Here is an 18,425-nt window from a genome sequence, read left to right as displayed (position 1 = left end):
TAATCCTCTTCAATTTAACTCCATACATAGTGACAAAAAGCAACTTGGACGGTGTGATCCGTTCCACCAATTCACAGTGCAATCCTAAGGTGTGGGTAGCTGTGCTGCACGAAAGCCAGCAAGCCAACAGGGACCCTGCCCCCCACCCCGCCCCCAACAGAACAGCTCTATGCAGCTCCATAGGCTGCAACTACCTTTTTGCCAGCATAAGTCTATACTGGCAAATGGGGATGTTCCCACACCAAAAGCCAGACGTTCCCCCTTCAACAACAGTACAGGTTCCCTGAGTGTTGAACTGCTGTGTGATTCCCCAACACCATTGTCAGTATTTCTGCACCGGTACAAATGCCCTTATGATGGTTGAAGGGGCTTTTACACAGGTTCTGGGGTCATACCATCTCCTGATAGAACACCCCTTGCATGCAGCTCTGGATTTATTGAGAGGACCTTTCGTTCAGGAATGCTTTCCTTCAGAATCTTCCCAGTTCCTCACTGTATCTCCTGAAGTATGTCTGTGTCAAGCACAATCCATCCCCTCTCCCTACACAGAATAAGGATTAAAATTAATCCTCCAAGCTTTCTGGTGGGCAGTAATGGCTAGCAAGTCAGGCAAAACCTTGCCTCTTGCAGAATTCTTCAGCTATCTGAATAAAAGCTGCTGAACTGTGAAGGGTTTTTTTTAATACTGAGGAAGAAAAAAACTCTGCCAGCATTTCTACTTCTCCATACTTTAGAATTTTTCCACCAACTATGTTTTATCTTTTGTTACTCTAAAAGCTGGCAGCCAGATTTCACTCATCCAAAAATAAAATATAAAAAGGAAGGCAGATAAAGATGCCCTAAAATTAAGGAAGCCTCTTTCCCATCAAAGACAGGCAACTAAAGAATGCAGCATCAGAATCCTGCTAGACATTCCTGGTAGTATCTTACCCCTACCCTTTCCTGTTCCTTTGACATTCTACATTTTTCAGGCTGCTATAATAGGGCCAGCTGACCTACCACCCAGGCATGTAGAAGTTCAGCATGACAGGAATGTGTTTCTGAACACATCACATGCAATGCCCACCAGAACCTGAGCACATAAAGAAAAAGCTCAGATTCGGTGATCCCCAAGTGAAATCATAAATGAGCAGCACAGTTCCGCTTGCACAGGATCTTATGAAACACCTAGTGCTTTCTTCCCTATATCTGGCAGTGTTCAGAAATTACTTGTACAGCATCTTGAGCAAGTGACAAAAAAAGCTACACTGCATTTAACCCAGTGCAAAGGCCTAGTATGGAATATCTTTCACACTACATGGAAATCTTCCAGTGCATTCAAGCCACAGTCACCTGTTCATTATGGAGAAAGAAGTAGATGAAAATAAGGTGAGGATTGAGGCGGGGGATATAAAATTCCAGCTCTTCTTCTGATAAACTTCTATCACATATCCCCTCACAGCCACCTTTTTTTCTAAACCGAAAAGTCCCAGTATTTTTAGCTCTTTGTCATAGGAAAGATGTTTCAACCCCCTAATACTCTTGGTTGCTCCTTCTGTGCTTTTTCCAGTCCTCTGTGACTTGAGCTGCACACAGTACACCAAGTGAGGCTATTTACAGGCATATTACAATACTGGTTGTTTTATTTTCAATCCCTTTCCTAATAGCCCACATTATGGAGTTTGTCTTTTTCACCGCTATGGCACACTGGGTTGATGTTTTCCATTGAGCAATCCATAATGACACAAAGGTCTCTTTCCATCCCATTCTCAACAAGTTTAGACCCCATTAGCACACAGTTAAAATTGGGATTTGGGGACTGAAGTGAGCAGAGGAACTGGGTAAGTAGAATAGCTGGTAGGATCCAACTATGGGAAGTGAGGGGAGATACAGTGCCATGGCTACCAATTCAAAGAGAAGTCTCAAAAGCCCCAGAAAACTGGTAGTTAGCAGAAAAGATTCTTCGAATGTGAACTGTGAGCTCCTTGGGCAGGGGATGGGGGAGTTGGTGCCAATACTAGTCAGCCCAGTTAAAATCCAATCAGTCATTGCTCAGGTTAGTCTGTCACTTTTGTTTTATTTATTTTCTATTAATGTCTGTTCACTTGACCATCTGAGTTGACGGTGGCCACAGGAAAATTCTACATATAGAAGCTCAAGGCCAATTGTGAGCAATTGTGCCACACTAATAAGTTTCAGCATGTATTGGGGACCACCATTTTTTATGGCCCACATATATACATTAGAGCAGACCCCCAAGATATTATTAATAGAAAGTAAAATGAATTTAGTTTAATTTCTTCTGATAAGAATATCAAAAGGCCCAGCTTTTCTGGAGATGGATGAATGGAAAGAAAAAGACAGAAACAACATAAAAGGCTGCCCCTTTGCATTCTCTGAAGGAAATCAGTAGCAGACCAGACAGTTAACTTCACTACTCTTATCACTGCTACCCATAGAATTAGTTCTGTGTTACAAATTCTTATATGGTAAATCTAAGGAGATCCTTGTAGGAATAAATGTACTTTCTTGTATATTGTACTAAATATGAGGGAATTGGGGGAAAATATGCAAACGCTCTTCCTTTGAACTGTGACAAGATTTCAGATATTCAAAAGATCTTGCTAAACAACTCTGTGCTAAACAACTCTGATCTTGTAGTTCGTCCACTGGTGGCCAAGTTTTTACTAGAAATTATACACCCTAAAGGATTGTTCTGTTTTTAACTTTGTTGTGTCACTCTGTTTTAAAGAGATTCTTTGTTATCATTCTCTTTGGAGATTGTTTTAAATCTGGTTCTTGTTTTTGTTGTGTTTGTTTTTCTCTGTATTTTACTTGTATTGTCTTATATGCCAAAAAAGATTTGGTGCTACTACTACCAGTACTACGTTCTTGTACATTTCCCTTCAGAATTTCTATGCAACCCTCATTCTCTGCAATGCAAGCCTGAAAATAAAGCATGGGGTGCAGTTTAATAATACGATAATCTAACAACTGATTTCTTTAGGGGAACAGATTGCTCCTTTCCTGATGACAACCCATTTTCCCCTAGGAACAGTTATAATTCACTCTCACCTTTCAAAAGCAGGGCCATCCTTCACATTGCAACGTGATTTTTTAAAAAGCCAACAATGGCAAAGATCCTTCTCTGAGTCAGATCATCATAAAAACAAACGTTGAGAATGTTACATTTCAATTATTATCTTCTTGACATCCAGTTTCATTAAGTGTTAGAAAGAATCACTGCAACGGTTTGTAAAATTTGATAATCACCTGGTAATCCTCCCACATAGGTCTTCACAGATGACTGCAAATAATTCTCCAAGATGGTCAAGTTCTCTTCGAGCTGTAAATTGCTTAGCTCGCTTTGTCCTATAGTCCCATCCACATTGAGCAATATCTGACTGTTGCTGATCACAATGTCAACCAAATGCTCCTGTTCATCGCAAATATTTACTGCCAGTCTGCATACCACTCTGTTCTCCACTGCCAGAACAACAAACTGAACAGCAAAAGAATAAGGAACAACATGGAAATGGTACATATTCATAAAACCTCCCATCCCCTTACTTTTAAGGCACTTATGATAGCTTTAGCCAATCATTTTAAGTTATGGTAGGCATCCATCCTCAAATAATCTGCTTTTCTTTACTTACTGGAGAAACTTTGAACAAAGCTTATTTTGAAGTTAACAACATTACCAGAAATTCACAATGGCCCGTTCTGCATGGGCCATAAAGACTGGCATGGGGGCAGTAAAAATGCAATTGTGGGGGATGACTTTGTACAACTGCCGCAGCTGGATTGAAGCCACAACGGCCCACCTCCCCCACAATGGTGTTTTTCTGATTCGCTCAATGAGCAAGTCCTTTGAAAAATGGTGGCAACCACCCAGTGCTGAGCGAATGGCACCGGGTGGATGCCGCTGTTTTCCCGCACCGCTTTAGTTCCCCTCTTACCTCCTCTAGGCTGCCATCACTCTGCAGAGGCCAGGGGACATGCCTCCTGGCCTTCGACCCTAGAGGCATTGCCATGGCCACGGGGGGAGGGGGTGTCGCCTGGCTTCAGCAGAGCAACGGCAGCCAAGAGAAGGTAAGAAGGAACTAAAGCAGCAGGCCCCGAGCGAAGGCAGCCTCAGGGGTTCCAGTGGCACTAGGGTCGTTGGCATAACAGCATGCGAACAGCCCCGGGGTGGGGGTGCACTGGCATCAAGTATGCAGGTGCACTGCTGCTCCTGAGGCCCGTGAGGAACGGGTCAATGTTATCCAACACCCATGTCCTTCATAGATTACTTGTATGAATGTATACACATGAAGCTACCCTATAATAACTATGGATCTAGCAAGGCCAAGACAGTCTTCTCTGACCAGCAACAGTTTTCCAGGGTCTAAAATACAGGCCTTTCACATCACGTAATTCCTCATCCTTTTTACTGGAGATACTCGGGATTGAACTTGGGACCATTGCATGCAAAGCACTTGTTCTAGCACTCAGCCACAGCCCCTTCCCAGTATTGATCCATGTAGCCTAGCACTTGTTTTCCAGTGGTGCCAGGAAGATACTTCCCCAATGCCCGTGATGGCGAACCTATGGCACTCCAGATGTTCATGAACTATAATTCCCATCAGCCCCTGCCAGCATGGCCAATTGGCTGCTGGGAATTGGCCATGCTGGCAGAGGCTGATGGGAATTGCAGTCCATGAACATCTGGAGTGCCATAGGTTCGCCACCACTGCCCTATGCTACTCATTTGACACTAGTGCCTCTGTTACACAAAATCTGTAACAAATTTCAAGGAAAAGACTTACCGCGTAATCCTAAGCATGCTTACTAGAAGGGTTACTATATTTACCCCTGACCACTACACATCTTATTCAGCAGCTCATTTGGCTACTGAGATTTCAGGGAACATCGACCAAACACTTTCAAATACATCTTCACAGCAACGAGAGCAATAACTTGTTATTTTTTTAAATGATAGCTGATATTCTCAGAAAACTCAGTTCTGTGACCATGACCATATTTTACACTCTACAAAAAGGGTGTGTTTCTCTCATACACAGTCTTGCTGATACACATGTGCTTGTATAAAAAAAACACAGGATGGTTACTGAAGTGCAAGCTACAAAAAAAGATCCTTGTAGTGTGAACGTGTTGGCTACTCATAACATTTTTACAAAAGGGGAAATTTAGAACAAGACCTCTGTATACACTCCATTTGTGCTCTTCTCCTTTCCAGAGAGATCTAGCCATCTGGGACACAATCCTGCAAAGCTGACCTTTTTATGTCTTATTTACTTCAGCGGAAGAACTAAATTTGTGCTTAAATCTCTCCTGCTGAAAGCAATGGGACTTAAAATAGTTTAATTTTGATGTAATTAATCATGGTCCTTCAACTGCTAACATACCATACACACACCAAATAAATCTTTACATATACCTGTTGTTTAAGTTTTTTTGTAGAATGATAATCAATAAGCGCAACTGACAAAGGGACTCTTGCTTCACTGCTGACTAGAGCGAAGAGGACCCCAGTATCTGTAGCTGGCCGAATCAGAATGTTTATTTTTATTTCCCATTGCTTCCTGGTCTCATTACTGTCATGAGGTTTTGCTGGGGGGAAAAGAGAGAGAGAGAGAGAGAGAGAGAGAGAGAGAGGTAGTTAAAACCAAGAATTTTAAAAAAGGTTCAAATAAGCACGCTGCCGAGATGATTTACTTATCTGAGACAATAGTTAGCAGCATATACAAAGTTTTACACCTGCAAGGAGAAGAATTTGGCATTGCCAAATGAATCTATTTCAACATTTCTTCCTCTTCCAATTCACAAAACTTCCTGCATCCTTTTAGATTATCTGAAACAAAGGTTAAGGCTTGGATCCAAGTAGCATGAACAGATTTATATCCCACCTTCCTCTCCTGTAAGGAGACTCAAGGTGGCTTACAGGCGCCTTTGCCTTCCTCTCCCCACAACAGACACCTTGGCTCATTCCGCACATGAAGAATAATGCACTTTCAAACTGCTTTCAGTGCTCTTTGAAGCTGTGTGGAATGGCAAAATCCACTTGCAAACAGTTGTGAAAGTGGTTTGAAAATGCATTATTTTGCGTGTGCGGAAGGGGCCCTTGTGAGGCATTTGGGACTGAGGATGTTTCGAAGAACTGTGACCAGCCCAAGGTCACCCAGCAGGAATGTAGGAGTGTGGTTCACCAGATAAGCCTCTGCCAATCAGGTGGAGGAGTGGGGAATCAAACTCGGTTCTCCAAATTAGAATCTACCTGCTCTAAACCACAACACCACGCTGGCTCTCACTACTGCATTTCACTTTCACTACTGCATTTTAGGATATGGTGAATTCCACTTCCTCATGATGGACAGAAACTTGAACGAATGAGGTCACAAGTGGAATATCAACATGCAAGTACTTTCATAAGCGATAAAAATATACATAAAAGCATTTATGCGAATTAGGTATATTCTACAGGATATTACTTGACTGATAGGTTAATTTTAAGAATTTTTTTTTGTTCTCTATCCTACCTTCCACAACAGACAAGAACTTAAAAAACCAGAGAGGGTTAAAAACAAAACAAAAGGATGGCTGTATTGTCGAAGGCTCCTCTCCTTCAGATCCTCTGAAGATGCCAGCCACAGATGCAGGCGAAACGTCAGGAGAGAATGCTGCTAGAACACGGCCATACAGCCCGGAAACCACACAGCACCCAAGATGGCTATATTTTCATGTGCTTGGGGGTGTTTTCTGTTTGTTTTCAAGAGTTAGAAGTCATAACACAGTAAAATCAAACACTTACTGTAACTGAGATTAAAGACAGCGTAACCGTTGCCAGGGTAGAAAGAGCCTCTTCCTGCTACTCTAAAGCACTGCATCTTGTTATTCAACTTCACTGTATCTTGGATAGTTGTATCATCACCACTCAACCAGTTCCAGGCTCTCATGCATCCATCTATTCGAGGGTTAATCTAGCAAGATTAAAGCAGAACAAAAGGTCTCAGGCATGAATTAAAGGACTCAGTTGGGCAGTCTGACAATACTGGTAAGGGACCACCATATTAAAACACAAATGGTTACACAGAAACAGAAAGAACCCCATGACTGGCAACTGGTGTGTGTGTGGTGGGGAGCTCACCAGTGACATTGCCAGTGATGCACTGACACCACTTCTGGAATAACTTGAAAGTGACATCAATGGTGACACTAGCATTCAGCCAAAACGTGATGTTACAGCGTTGCCCAAAGTAATGATGTCATGACATCCCCCAGCAATGCCAACCACCACCACCACCCCACAATTTCTCCCTGTTGCTTTCTCCAGTCACTCAGTTGAGCTGTGGTGGGCAGGTCTACCATAGAAAAGGGAGATCTGGCCTAGCTGAGTTACTCCCACATATATACCTGTTCACATTTAAAAGGCTAGTGTGCAGAATGTGTGTGTGTGTGTTTTATTAACAAAAAGCTATATCTTCTCCAGTTCAAGGAGCTACATCTTCTCCACCTTACCTTACTTCCAGAACTGATCAAAGCTGGGAAATCCTTTATACACTTATTCAATATTTGATTAATCATCCCAGCTTTAGGCAATATGGAGACAAATGGATCACATTTTATCCAGAAAGAAAGATTTCTTTCTTACCAGCACAATTCCAAACTCATTAAATGGATGTACATATATGACATACATATGGTGATGGTGTCTGGACGCAACTGACCAAGATAGCTTATTGAAAATATTAACTTAGTGTGTAGTGGCAGTGAAAAAAGCAAATTCAGTGACTTTTTAGGGGGAAAAAAGTTCACAACAAAGCAGAAAGTACCATAATCAAGGGAAGCACCAGGTCAACACTGACCCATAGGGCTACATCATATTATGATGCTTACCACTGCCTTCCCCAGTCATCTACACGTTCCCCCCTAGCAAGCTGGGTAATCATTTTGCCAGTCTTGGAAGGATGGAAGGCTCATTCAACCTTGAGCTGGCTACTTGAAACGGACTTCCTTCAGAATCAAACTGACATCATCAGTAGAGCTTTGACTACAGTACCATGGGGCTCCTTACGTACCCATAAATAAATCTATATTTTTTAAATTCCAAGAAAATCCAACGCAGAAAACTGTAGTGAGTCTCTGTGCAGTTGGTTCACCTTATCATAGCCCAACGTGGTTAGCTCAGAGACATGAAGAGGAAATGTTAGTAGTCCAGAGGATATGAAACCCCAGCACCAGGATGCCTAAGGCTCATATCTAAAAACAACTCCGATAAAGTTGTAGTTTTGTCATCATGTTTACCAAACACAGTTAAGACATAAAACAAAATCATGGCTTTAAATAAACTCAGTTAATTAGGGACAATCTAAGGAAAATATTATATCACACTCTGAGATAGGTTTATTAATCACAGTCTTTCTTAACTTTGGTTTTATGTGATGCATGCCCTTAAATAGCCTAACTTAATCCTGGCATTCTCAGGGAAGTTCTTCAGTCAAAAAAACCATGTGATCATCCATACATGGGCTACTACACTAACCATGGTTAGTACATAAAATCAGAATGTGAAACCATGGTTGGTGGATTAATTATATTTTCTTGATTACATTTTTATGTGGCATACGAATGAAGGCCCATAGCTGGATCCTGGCTTGCCTCCCATAGCCATTCATGCCACTACACAGTTGGAGCTCTATAGGAGAGGTAAAACATACATTGAAAACACAACAATTCGTGCATGTACATAGGCAAACTCAGATTTCACCGTCTACAAGCTCAGTCTAGGTTTCACAAATGCTTAAAAAAAGAGTTAAAATGGACTGGGCTTATTTGTTTGTTATGAAATTGCCAGTTCATAAAGGTTTCTCTTTGCATGTAAGATCAGATAGTAGATTTGGAATGGCCTGCTTCTTGGGCTTGAGATCTGCTCTTTTCTTTTTTAGTCCACAGGCTGGAAGTGTGTTTTTGGAGGGTTCCAGAAATGAAAGGGTTGTGACTTAATAGCTGAGCCCATGATCTGTATGCAGAAGGTCCAAGATTTAATTCATAACAGTTAAATTCAAGGATCTCAGGGAGTCTGCTTGAGGTACTGGTGAGCTGCTACCAGTCAGAGCAGGCGATATCAAACAAAATGGATCCAAGGTCTGGCATGAAAGAAGGCAGCTTCATATATATTCAGCTGACTCTCACACAAATCAACAATGGTCTAGTTGTAAAGGTTGATTCATCCAGCTACAAATGATAGTGGGTTGTAGAGAATTCAGCAATTTAACATTAATAGCTTTATTTTTCTCCATGAGAGAAATTACAGACACACATTTTACTATATTAAAAGCTCAATGCAGTTACCAAATAACTTTTGGGGTTTGAGCTATGTTATCCTTGCAATTTGTATTTAGTTAACAATATCACTTACGGGCTGAACAAGATGGTGGGTGTGAAAAGGAATGCCTCCCACTGTTAGGTGTAGCTGATACAGTCCTTTGTCCTGAATAAATAGATCTCCAGAAACAGCTATCTTCATAACTGCATCCTTATTGACTTTTATAACCAAACTTCTCTCTAATTCTTCAACAGATATCTGAAAGAAAAAGGAAGTATTATTGTATGACATACTTGCAGCTACAAAAGGCAAAACTGCTCTGTACTCTACTTGATAAACGACCCTTGGTTATCTGAAATTTTGAATCCAGACAAAAATTTGCAGAAGAGTTGGTTTTTATACCTCACTTTTCTATATCTTAAAGAGGCTCAAAGTCAATTACAATCACATTCTCTTCCTCTCCCCCAAAATAGGCACCTTATGAGGAAGAAGAAAAATAATAAAAGAAGAAAAGAAAAGGAAGAAGAAAAAAGAGGAGGAAGAGAAGGAGGAGAAGAAAAAGAAGAAAAAGGAAAAGGGCAAGAAGGAGAAAAAGAAGAAAAGAAAGTTAGATTTATTTATTTATTTATTTATAATTGGTTTTATATACCGCCCCTCCCCCGAAGGGCTCTGGGCGGTGAACAACACAATAAAACAATAGTTACAATAAAACCCCCATTAAAACATATCCTGCCTTTCTCTCCTGCAAGGAATCCCAAAGCAATTTAAAGACTCCTTCCCTTCCTCTCCCTACAACAGACACCTTGTGAGGTAGATGGGGCTGAGACAATTCCAAAGAACTGTGACTAGCCCAAAGTCACCCAGCAGGCTTCATTTGTAGGAGCAAAGAAACAAATCTACTTCATCAGAGTACGCCACTCATGCGGAGGAGTGGGGAAGCTAGCCTGGTTATCCAGATTGGAGTCTTAACCACTATACCACACTTGATGAGAGAGTTAAGAGTGGGTGGGGATGAAAGAGTTCAGAGAGAACTGTAACTGGTCCAAGGCTACTCAGCAGATTTTACCTGAAGGACTGGGGAATCAAACCTGCTTCTCCAGATCAGAGTCTGCTCTCAACCACTAAAACATGATGGCTCACTATATAAACATCTTCAGATTTCTATACGGGCATGAGCACTGATAACTTTTATCGGTAATTTTTGGGTTTTCTTGACTCAGAAATTTTCAGGAAAGTCAAATCAGCTTTAAATCAGCTTTATTTGGCTATTACTGAAAATGTTCTGGTTAAAAAACCTGAACCCTAAATTTTTCATTTCTTCCCCTTTGCCATTTTGGAAAATGGAGGGAGGGGAAAACTGCCCCTGCCAGGGCTTTCCAAGCCCTGGAGAGCTCGAAAAACATTGGCAGGGGAAAGAGCTCCATGCTATCTCCCTCCACTGACTCACAAGTCCACAGGGGCTTGAGAAATGAAGGGGGGGGGGGAGAGGTTTTAAAAGCTGAAAAAGCTGAATGTTATTTGGCTTTTTGGGCCCAGGGGTATTCGGCTTTTCAAATACACCTAAGTTTTTAAATCAGTAAATGACAAACTGTAAAAAAAAAAGTTTTATTGAATCACCAAGCCTACTTCAATACTAGGACACTAGGAGCAAGACACATAATCTGTTTACACTGTCTGTATTAAGGCTACCCTGAGCTGTTTGGCCCTGATTAGTAGTTTGATGGGAAAGGAAGTCCAGGGTTGCTTTTCAGAGGTGGCCTGGAAAACCCTACGGAGTCACCATAAGCTGGCTGCGACTTGACTGCACTTTCCACAAGCATATTAGGACTGCATCTGGACCATTTTTAGATTTGAGATTCTAACGTAGAGATTGCTCATGCATTTCCCAGCTCTTCTTTACCGCAACCAGAAAGCAGTTTTACATATAAAAAGACTGAGCAGAGGCTGAAGATCCCACCATACATCCCAAAAAGATTCTCTGATCATAAAACAATGAGGTCCTGCCATGCCAGCAAGTCCAGCAAACTGAACTCAGGACCCTCAGCCTGAGGTGGCTGAGGCCCCCCAGTTGAGGCTTCTGACTTGGGCCCCTTCCGCACACACAAAATAATGCGTTTTCAAACCACTTTCACAACTTGAGCCCTTCGGGGATAGGCGGCCTATAAGTTTAATAAAATAAATAAAAATAAAAACTGTTTGCAAGTGGATTTTGCCATTCCGCACAGCTTCAAAGAGCACTGAAAGCAGTTTGAAAGTGCATTATTCTGCTTGTGCGGAATGAGCCTTGGGCACTAGGAGATAAAGTCCATTTTCCACTCCTCCCTTTCTGTAGAAAAGGTAGGTTGCTGTAGATATGTTTTTATACAATCAAAAATGGCAATTAAAAAAAAACCTTCCGTATCATCCCTTTCTACTTTTTCTTGTTGGCTCAGCTACATTTTTATTTTTTTCCCACACAGACTTCTTATTTACCTCATGGGAACTTAAAGCCTGAACAATCTTTTTAAAAAATCAACACTGTCCCATAATTTGCCCTATATCAAGCATGCTCATAATGCTTTTCAGGGTTGTTTGTATTGTTTTCCTACCATATGGGTCATAGCAAGTGATATGATAATTAACTTTCCCAATACCTAATGCCATAAAGTTTTCAAAAAATGGTAGCAATGGTGGACTCTGGTTTCGCTTCAGACCATATAAATCCTTTGCCATTTACTAAAGTGGCATAGTTATCCAACGTTTTAAAAGGAAAAAAGCAGTATGTTCAAACTAAAAAATAACAAGGATGTATGTTTGGCTGTTTCCGCAAGGCCCAAATACGACGCCTTAGGGATGGCAAAAATGCCGTCCCTAAGGCGCCGTTCGCACAAGCGGCGCTGCTGAAATGCAGCAGCGCCGACCTGGCTTCCCTCCACCTCCCCCAGAGCAGTGTCAGGCCGCCCCAAAAAACCAGGAGGGAGGTTTTTTAAAAACAGCGTGTTCCCACCGGCGCGGTGCGAATGGCACCGCCGGGAACACGCTGTTTTCCCCGTCCCCACCCCTCACCTCGTCATCCTGTGTCGCTCTACCGGACTGCTGAGACCCTCCCTCGCTGTCCTCCGACCCCTGGAGGTTGGAGGGCAGCGTGGGCGGGTCTTAGTAGTCCAGCAGGGCGACGCAGGACGACGAGGTGAGTGTGGGGGGGACGGGGCAGAATGTTAGTGGGCATATCACAGGAGAAGGGGGCAGGAGTCTCTCGTTTTCCACAAAGATATGAGAATGTGAGAGTGAATGTGAAGTGATGCTGCGCCCCATTGTTTTTTTGCTGCTGCTTACTGTGCTGAGGCCTGTGCCGGGCTCTATCCAGAACTAGAAAGGAGGGTGGGCTTCATTTCCCACCGCTGCTGCCCCAAAACAACAGCCAAACAAAATGCAGAACACCAGCGATGTTTGCGCATGCACGGATATGCTTGCAGTGTAAATACAAAAGACCTGGGTTGTTCTAAACAAACTGGAATATTTCCTCCTGGTATTCACTCAATTCCTTCACAGAAACGGGCAGCCATGTGAAGGGAGAAACCGGGATAAAATAGACCTGGATTGTAAGATACCAATTGTAACCTGGTATAATTGTGCCATGCAGAAACAGGATATGTTACAAAGAAACAAACTGTTGTTGAATCATAAATATTAAATCACTTGACAGCATCTTCTGAGAAATACAAAATGTTCCAAATAAAGTTTTGGAGGTGCAAGTATGAAGATATGAGAAACACAGTTTTGGAGATATCGGCATTAAGGCATGAGAAATGCAGCCATACTCACCGTCTGCCACATTCCATGGTTGATAACTGGTCCACTGCTGGTCACACGGCCTATGCCATTATACTTCAACTGCAGTTCTAATCGGCCTTTGCGCAAAGCCAAGACTATCCATGTACTATCTTTAGGGTTTCCAGCAAAGAAAATAATGCCTTCAGGATCAAAGGTTCTAAAGTCAAACTCAGCCACAAGTCTGAACACATGGACAAGAAACAAAATAAGAATTATGCAGTGTTTCAGGAAGGGAAAAATACAGTGTATTTTTCATATAACAGCTGTTAATAAGAACTGCCATTAAGTTATTTCGTATCTGACAGATATGAGGATATATAATCAATATGAATAGAGATGTCAAAAATTATATATAAAAAAGCAAGTTTCCCCAAAATACTCAAATAATATTGTTAGATTTGAGTCCAGCAGCACCTGTGTGATCAACAAGATTTTTGAAGCATAAATTTGAGAGTCAAAGTTTTATCCGGTACCGATAATCTTGCTGCCTCAGGCAAGAGAGAATATCAATCCAAGACTGCCAAAAATTGTGGAAGGTGTCACTCAGTTCCCTCTAGGTGAAGAATTGTGCTATGCTCTATTCCACATAAAGATAATAGTAGATTATATATTCCTCCGCCACAGAACAAAACACGCCAGACCTCCTTTGTTGTAGAATGCTCCACCTAGTGCTTACCTAACCCTGCTCCCCTTATTTGTTTGAAAGTAAAAATACATGCTGTTGTATCAATGTGCCATATTCAATAATGTACAAAATAATGGTTTAGATAAAGGCAGTAAGTAAAAATGAATAATTCTCATATTCAGCCAGGACTATGTTGCAATGTGGAAGCATACAACTTTCTCAGTCACTGCACCTCAACTGACTGAACAATCATCTTTATGTGGAACAGAGTATAGTAAACAAAGGAGATAAATTTTGCAGTCTCTCCAGAAAGGGGAAAAAAATGGTTCACAAAATTTCTGAAAGGAATCCCTTGGAGGCAGGGAAATTAGGAGTTAGTAGCAGAATGAAGAGAGGAGAGATGATGATAAAGTATGTAGAAAGGACAAGGGAAGAATGGGGAAAGGGGAGCATGGCTCCATCATGCACTAATCCTGACTGACTGTCACCTATTGCAAGACTTTGCAGGCCAACCTTTGTGCTGCTACAATTTTGCAAGATTTATTAGGCATCCTGTGGGCTCTTTGTCTCTCCTGGTGTATAGAAAGTCTACCACTTGTTCTTACACAACTTTACAGGACTGGATCTTGAGATACATGCACTTGGCATCCTGAGAAGAAAACCTGGTTATGAAAGATGTCTGAAACCACAAAACGCACTGCAGGAATCAGCCTGGGGCGCCGTTGCAGCAGGAGAGGAGGGAGCGGCTGCCCTCCCCCCTGTCGGGCTGATCGGGAGCCTGTCACGTGGCTGGGAACCATCACATGACAGGGGCCGGGCAACCCTATCAAGGCAGCGCCCGGCTAGGGTTCAGCCTCTTTCAAGGCCACGGGTCGAGAGGAGGGCCTCTTTCCAAGGTCAGCCAGCGAGAGGAGCACTCGCTCTCTTGGCTGTAAGTTGCTGCGTTGTTTTGGAGGCCTGTTGAGCCTCGCAGCTACAGCTACTTGAAATAGCCGGGGAGGGGGGGGCAGGAAAGGACTCTGTTTCCCCTGTTGCAACTCTGATGCCAGGGAACCTCTGAGCCAGGCTGGCACAGCCCTGACCACGTGGCCTTTAATGGTGCATTCACTCCCCCACCTGGCAGGGACCTTTGGGCTAGCCAGTGCGGCATGGCCTGTAAGGTTTTTTTGCCTCACTCTCCCCACGGGCTACCAGGCTAGGCCAAAGTGGCCTACTAACTACTTGGTCTTCCAGTTCCAGCCCCCACCCCTCCACCCCGGGGGGGGGGGCAGGTTATTGTAGACAAAAGTGGGGATGGAGTGGGGGTGGGGAACTGCTGTTTTCTCACATCATGCTAGGTTCTTGCAAGGGATTATCATCAAGGCCTTTTGTTATGTGTGATCCTCTCCTGTTTCAGGCCTCTTTCTAAACTGAAGAGATGGTGAATGTATTTCAGCATTATCAATGCCCTGGGATAACCTTGCAGGCCTCCAGGAGGCTGTAAAGGTCTTGCAGGCCCAAAGAGGGCTGCAAGGATCTGGCTGGTCCCTGAAGGCCTGGGAGGACCTGGCAGGCCTCTGGAGGTTGCAACCTCCCCCCACCCCCAATCTGTTATCTTTGTAAATTATCATTATCTTGGTGTCTCAACATCCCCCTTTTAGCAGTACTCAAGATAAGAACAATGGAAAGTGCAGCAAGGAAGGAGAATGACAGCATAAAATGTAACTGATGGGAACATATTCCTGCTAGAGAAGTTAGCAGATGTTTCTGCCAAAGAAGATAATTTTAATAGACATTTATGGTTTCCACTTTCCACCTGTCATCTGTGGCTTAGAGAATCAGTGTTGTTGATTCTCTATATTTATTAAAGTATGTACACGAGACATCTTTTCAGCTAACCATGGAGGCCCTAGAAAGTTTACAAGAAATCTACCTGTCAGGTAACACAATTAAAACAAACACACCCCAGTACAATAAAAACAACAGCTACACAACTATTCTCTTATGCTTCAAAATGGATTCTTACCTTGTATGTTGTTTCCTTTTAAAACGTAGTTTGATAATAGGTGTGCCACTAAACATTCTTCCAAGGTAGAGTGACTTAACACTTTTTTCAGCAGCAAAAGATATACAAGGCAAAATATCCTATACAAGGGAAAAACCAAAAACAGAGCAAAGCTCTTCAGACACTTTGTTGAGATACAGGAGAAATTGACAAGCAATACATTTTCTTTGGTTAATCTTCTAATGGTATTATTTGATGTCAGTAAACTTGCCTAGAAAAAGTTTGTCTGTGTACACAAGCGTGCATGCATGTGCTCCTGTATGGGGTGGGTGGGAATACAACTACACCATTCATGCTTAAAGATGTCACTTAATACATTTCTAGTGGCTGGTGCATAGTTAGAAGAAGAAGAAGAGTTTGGGTTTATACCCCTCTTTCTCTCCTGTAAGGAGACTCAAGGGCTTACAATCTCCTTTCACTTCCCGCCCCCCAACAACAAACACCCTGTGAGGTAAGTGGGGCTGAGAGCGCTCAGAAGAACTGTGACTTGCCCAAGGTCACCCAGCTGGCATGTGTTGGAGTGCACAGGCTAATCTAGTTCCCCAGATAAGCATCCACAGCTCAAGTGACAGAGCGGGAAATCAAACCTGCTCTTAACCACTATGCCACTGTTGCTCCCATAGCATAGACTGGGCATAGAAACATTAGTACATCTATACAAAAGCCAGGTGGCTATAATGTTTACAATTAATATATTTTCTACTTGAGAACCCAGTTAATGGGATCTTACAACAGACCTCTTTGTAAGCAGGCTTCCTGATTGATATCGGCATTCATAGTTCTTGTGCTAGCTTTTTACAACTCTCATTGAGACCCAGGTTTTTTCCCTTGAATATTATTGTTTCAAAGCTTTTAAACTAAGACCCCTTCCACACATGCAGCATAATACACTTTCAATCCACTTTCACAATTGTTTGCAAGTGGATTTTGCTATTCCATACAGTAAAATCCAGCTGCAAAGTGGACTTAAACTGGATTGAAAGTGCATTATTCTGCATGTGCAAAAGGGGTCTACGATCCTCTACTCATATAAGAAGAATTAAGCACTACCTCACAGGTATTCATGTCACTGGAAAGCTTAACTCCTCCTCTTCCATTACAGTGGCAGCTGTAACTTCCTGGTGAATTGACACAAGTTTGCTCACAAAAGTTTTGTGCACATTCATCCACATCTGTATAACACCAGCAGGGGAAAAGCAGAGACATTGTTTCTTATATTCATTTTTTTAAGTAAAGCATTGGAAAAAGATCCCTAAGACTGAAGTGCTATTAATGAGTGGAAAGCCTGACCCCAGACTGAAGGTGTTACCCATTCTGGATGGGGTTGAACTCAAAACTGTACATTTCCCTGTCTTTTTCTAGTATGAGCAAAAAGAGAATCCAAGCCAATGTAGAATACTACCAATAAAGTGGTACAATTAAAACAGATATGCCAGAATAGTTTTTTTTACGAAGAACTAAAACAGTGGCACAAAGAAAGCTGAACTAGTAAAGTTAATCAATACATAGGTAAAGCTTTTTTATATAAATACGTCTTCACTTGCTTGTTAAACCACTACTGAGAAAGCCCTATTCTAGTTATGTGAAGGGAAGCAAAAATATCTTGAGTAGCAACAGACCTGTTTTTAACAACTAAGGAAGGAAACATACAACACTGGATATAGTTGACGTCAGCTCCGTGCTACAGTTATTAAAACACACAGCAGTAAGTCATACAAAACTTAAAGTTCCTGAAAAATTCTGGCAAATTCTTCAGGGTCAGAAGAATCCAGTTGGCCATATTATACAGTCCATGTTTGAGTGTAGAAGCATCTCACACAGCAGATAGTTTGCTCACACGACTGTTATGGATCCCAATCATTCTCTTTATAATTTTTTATAAAAATTAGGCATGTTTTAACCCATTAAAGCCATCCTATGGGTTTGTTCAACTAATAGAACAGATTGACTTTTCCTGATGTAACAGCATCTTCCATTAGTAAAACCAATTCATTCTTCCTGGATAGCAAAATATTAGAATTGGCATTCTAGAGGGTGAAAAGTAATCTAGCGACAGAAGAGGAAAACTTCAAAATAGCAGTGTAATATATCACATATCAATTTCTCATCTCATTTACTAACCTTGACAAAGCTTTCTTACATCATCAAATTTGTAGCCTTCCTCACAAAAGCATGAATAAGAACTTATTAAATTTTTACACTGAGCTTCTCCACAGATGCCAGGCGATACCGTGCATTCATCAATATCTGAAAGGGAGCAGAGAAGATTTAACAACAATAATCGGGACTTCAACCTCATTTAGCTATTGGCCTCTAACATCAAAATCTGGCCCAGAGCCTATTATCCTGCCATTGTTATGATTAAAAAGTAGATGTCAGAGATAACTTCAGAGTTCCCAGAAATAAAATGTTGGGAAGGTGTAAACTTTGGATAAAAGCTATTAACTTACTGAAAGAGGAACAATGAAGAAAAAAAATCACTGAAAAATGATAGTTGTGTAAAGTAGGGTCAGAAATAGTGTCATAAAAAAGAAGACATAACTATGAATTTAAGCCAGGAATTGAAACCATGGTGTCATAAATAGAAATAGTGTCATAAAAAAGAACACATAACTGTGAATTTATGCCAGGAATTGAAA

The 18,425-nt window shown here is 41.8% G+C and overlaps 1 protein-coding gene across 2 annotated transcripts in view; it reads right to left on the bottom strand.

Moving 5' to 3' along the window:
• GAS6 (growth arrest specific 6) overlaps nt 1-18,425 on the bottom strand; it is a 47,180-nt gene that overhangs the window by 3,819 nt on the left and 24,936 nt on the right. For both annotated transcript variants that reach the window (XM_048494736.1, XM_048494735.1), the window contains exons 7-14: nt 17,908-18,033; nt 16,837-16,958; nt 15,748-15,866; nt 13,109-13,298; nt 9,398-9,562; nt 6,791-6,959; nt 5,420-5,592; nt 3,253-3,481 (exon numbers count right to left, since the gene is read on the bottom strand). In XM_048494736.1, the coding sequence (XP_048350693.1) occupies nt 3,253-3,481; nt 5,420-5,592; nt 6,791-6,959; nt 9,398-9,562; nt 13,109-13,298; nt 15,748-15,866; nt 16,837-16,958; nt 17,908-18,033 (1,293 nt within the window). The remainder of the gene's footprint in view (nt 1-3,252; nt 3,482-5,419; nt 5,593-6,790; nt 6,960-9,397; nt 9,563-13,108; nt 13,299-15,747; nt 15,867-16,836; nt 16,959-17,907; nt 18,034-18,425) is intronic.

This window comes from Sphaerodactylus townsendi, linkage group LG04, assembly GCF_021028975.2.
Source record: "Sphaerodactylus townsendi isolate TG3544 linkage group LG04, MPM_Stown_v2.3, whole genome shotgun sequence".
In the NCBI taxonomy this organism is placed as follows: domain Eukaryota; kingdom Metazoa; phylum Chordata; class Lepidosauria; order Squamata; family Sphaerodactylidae; genus Sphaerodactylus; species Sphaerodactylus townsendi.
The sequence above is the reverse complement of the archived record's forward strand: the minus strand, read 5'-3'. Positions and strand labels throughout refer to the sequence as shown.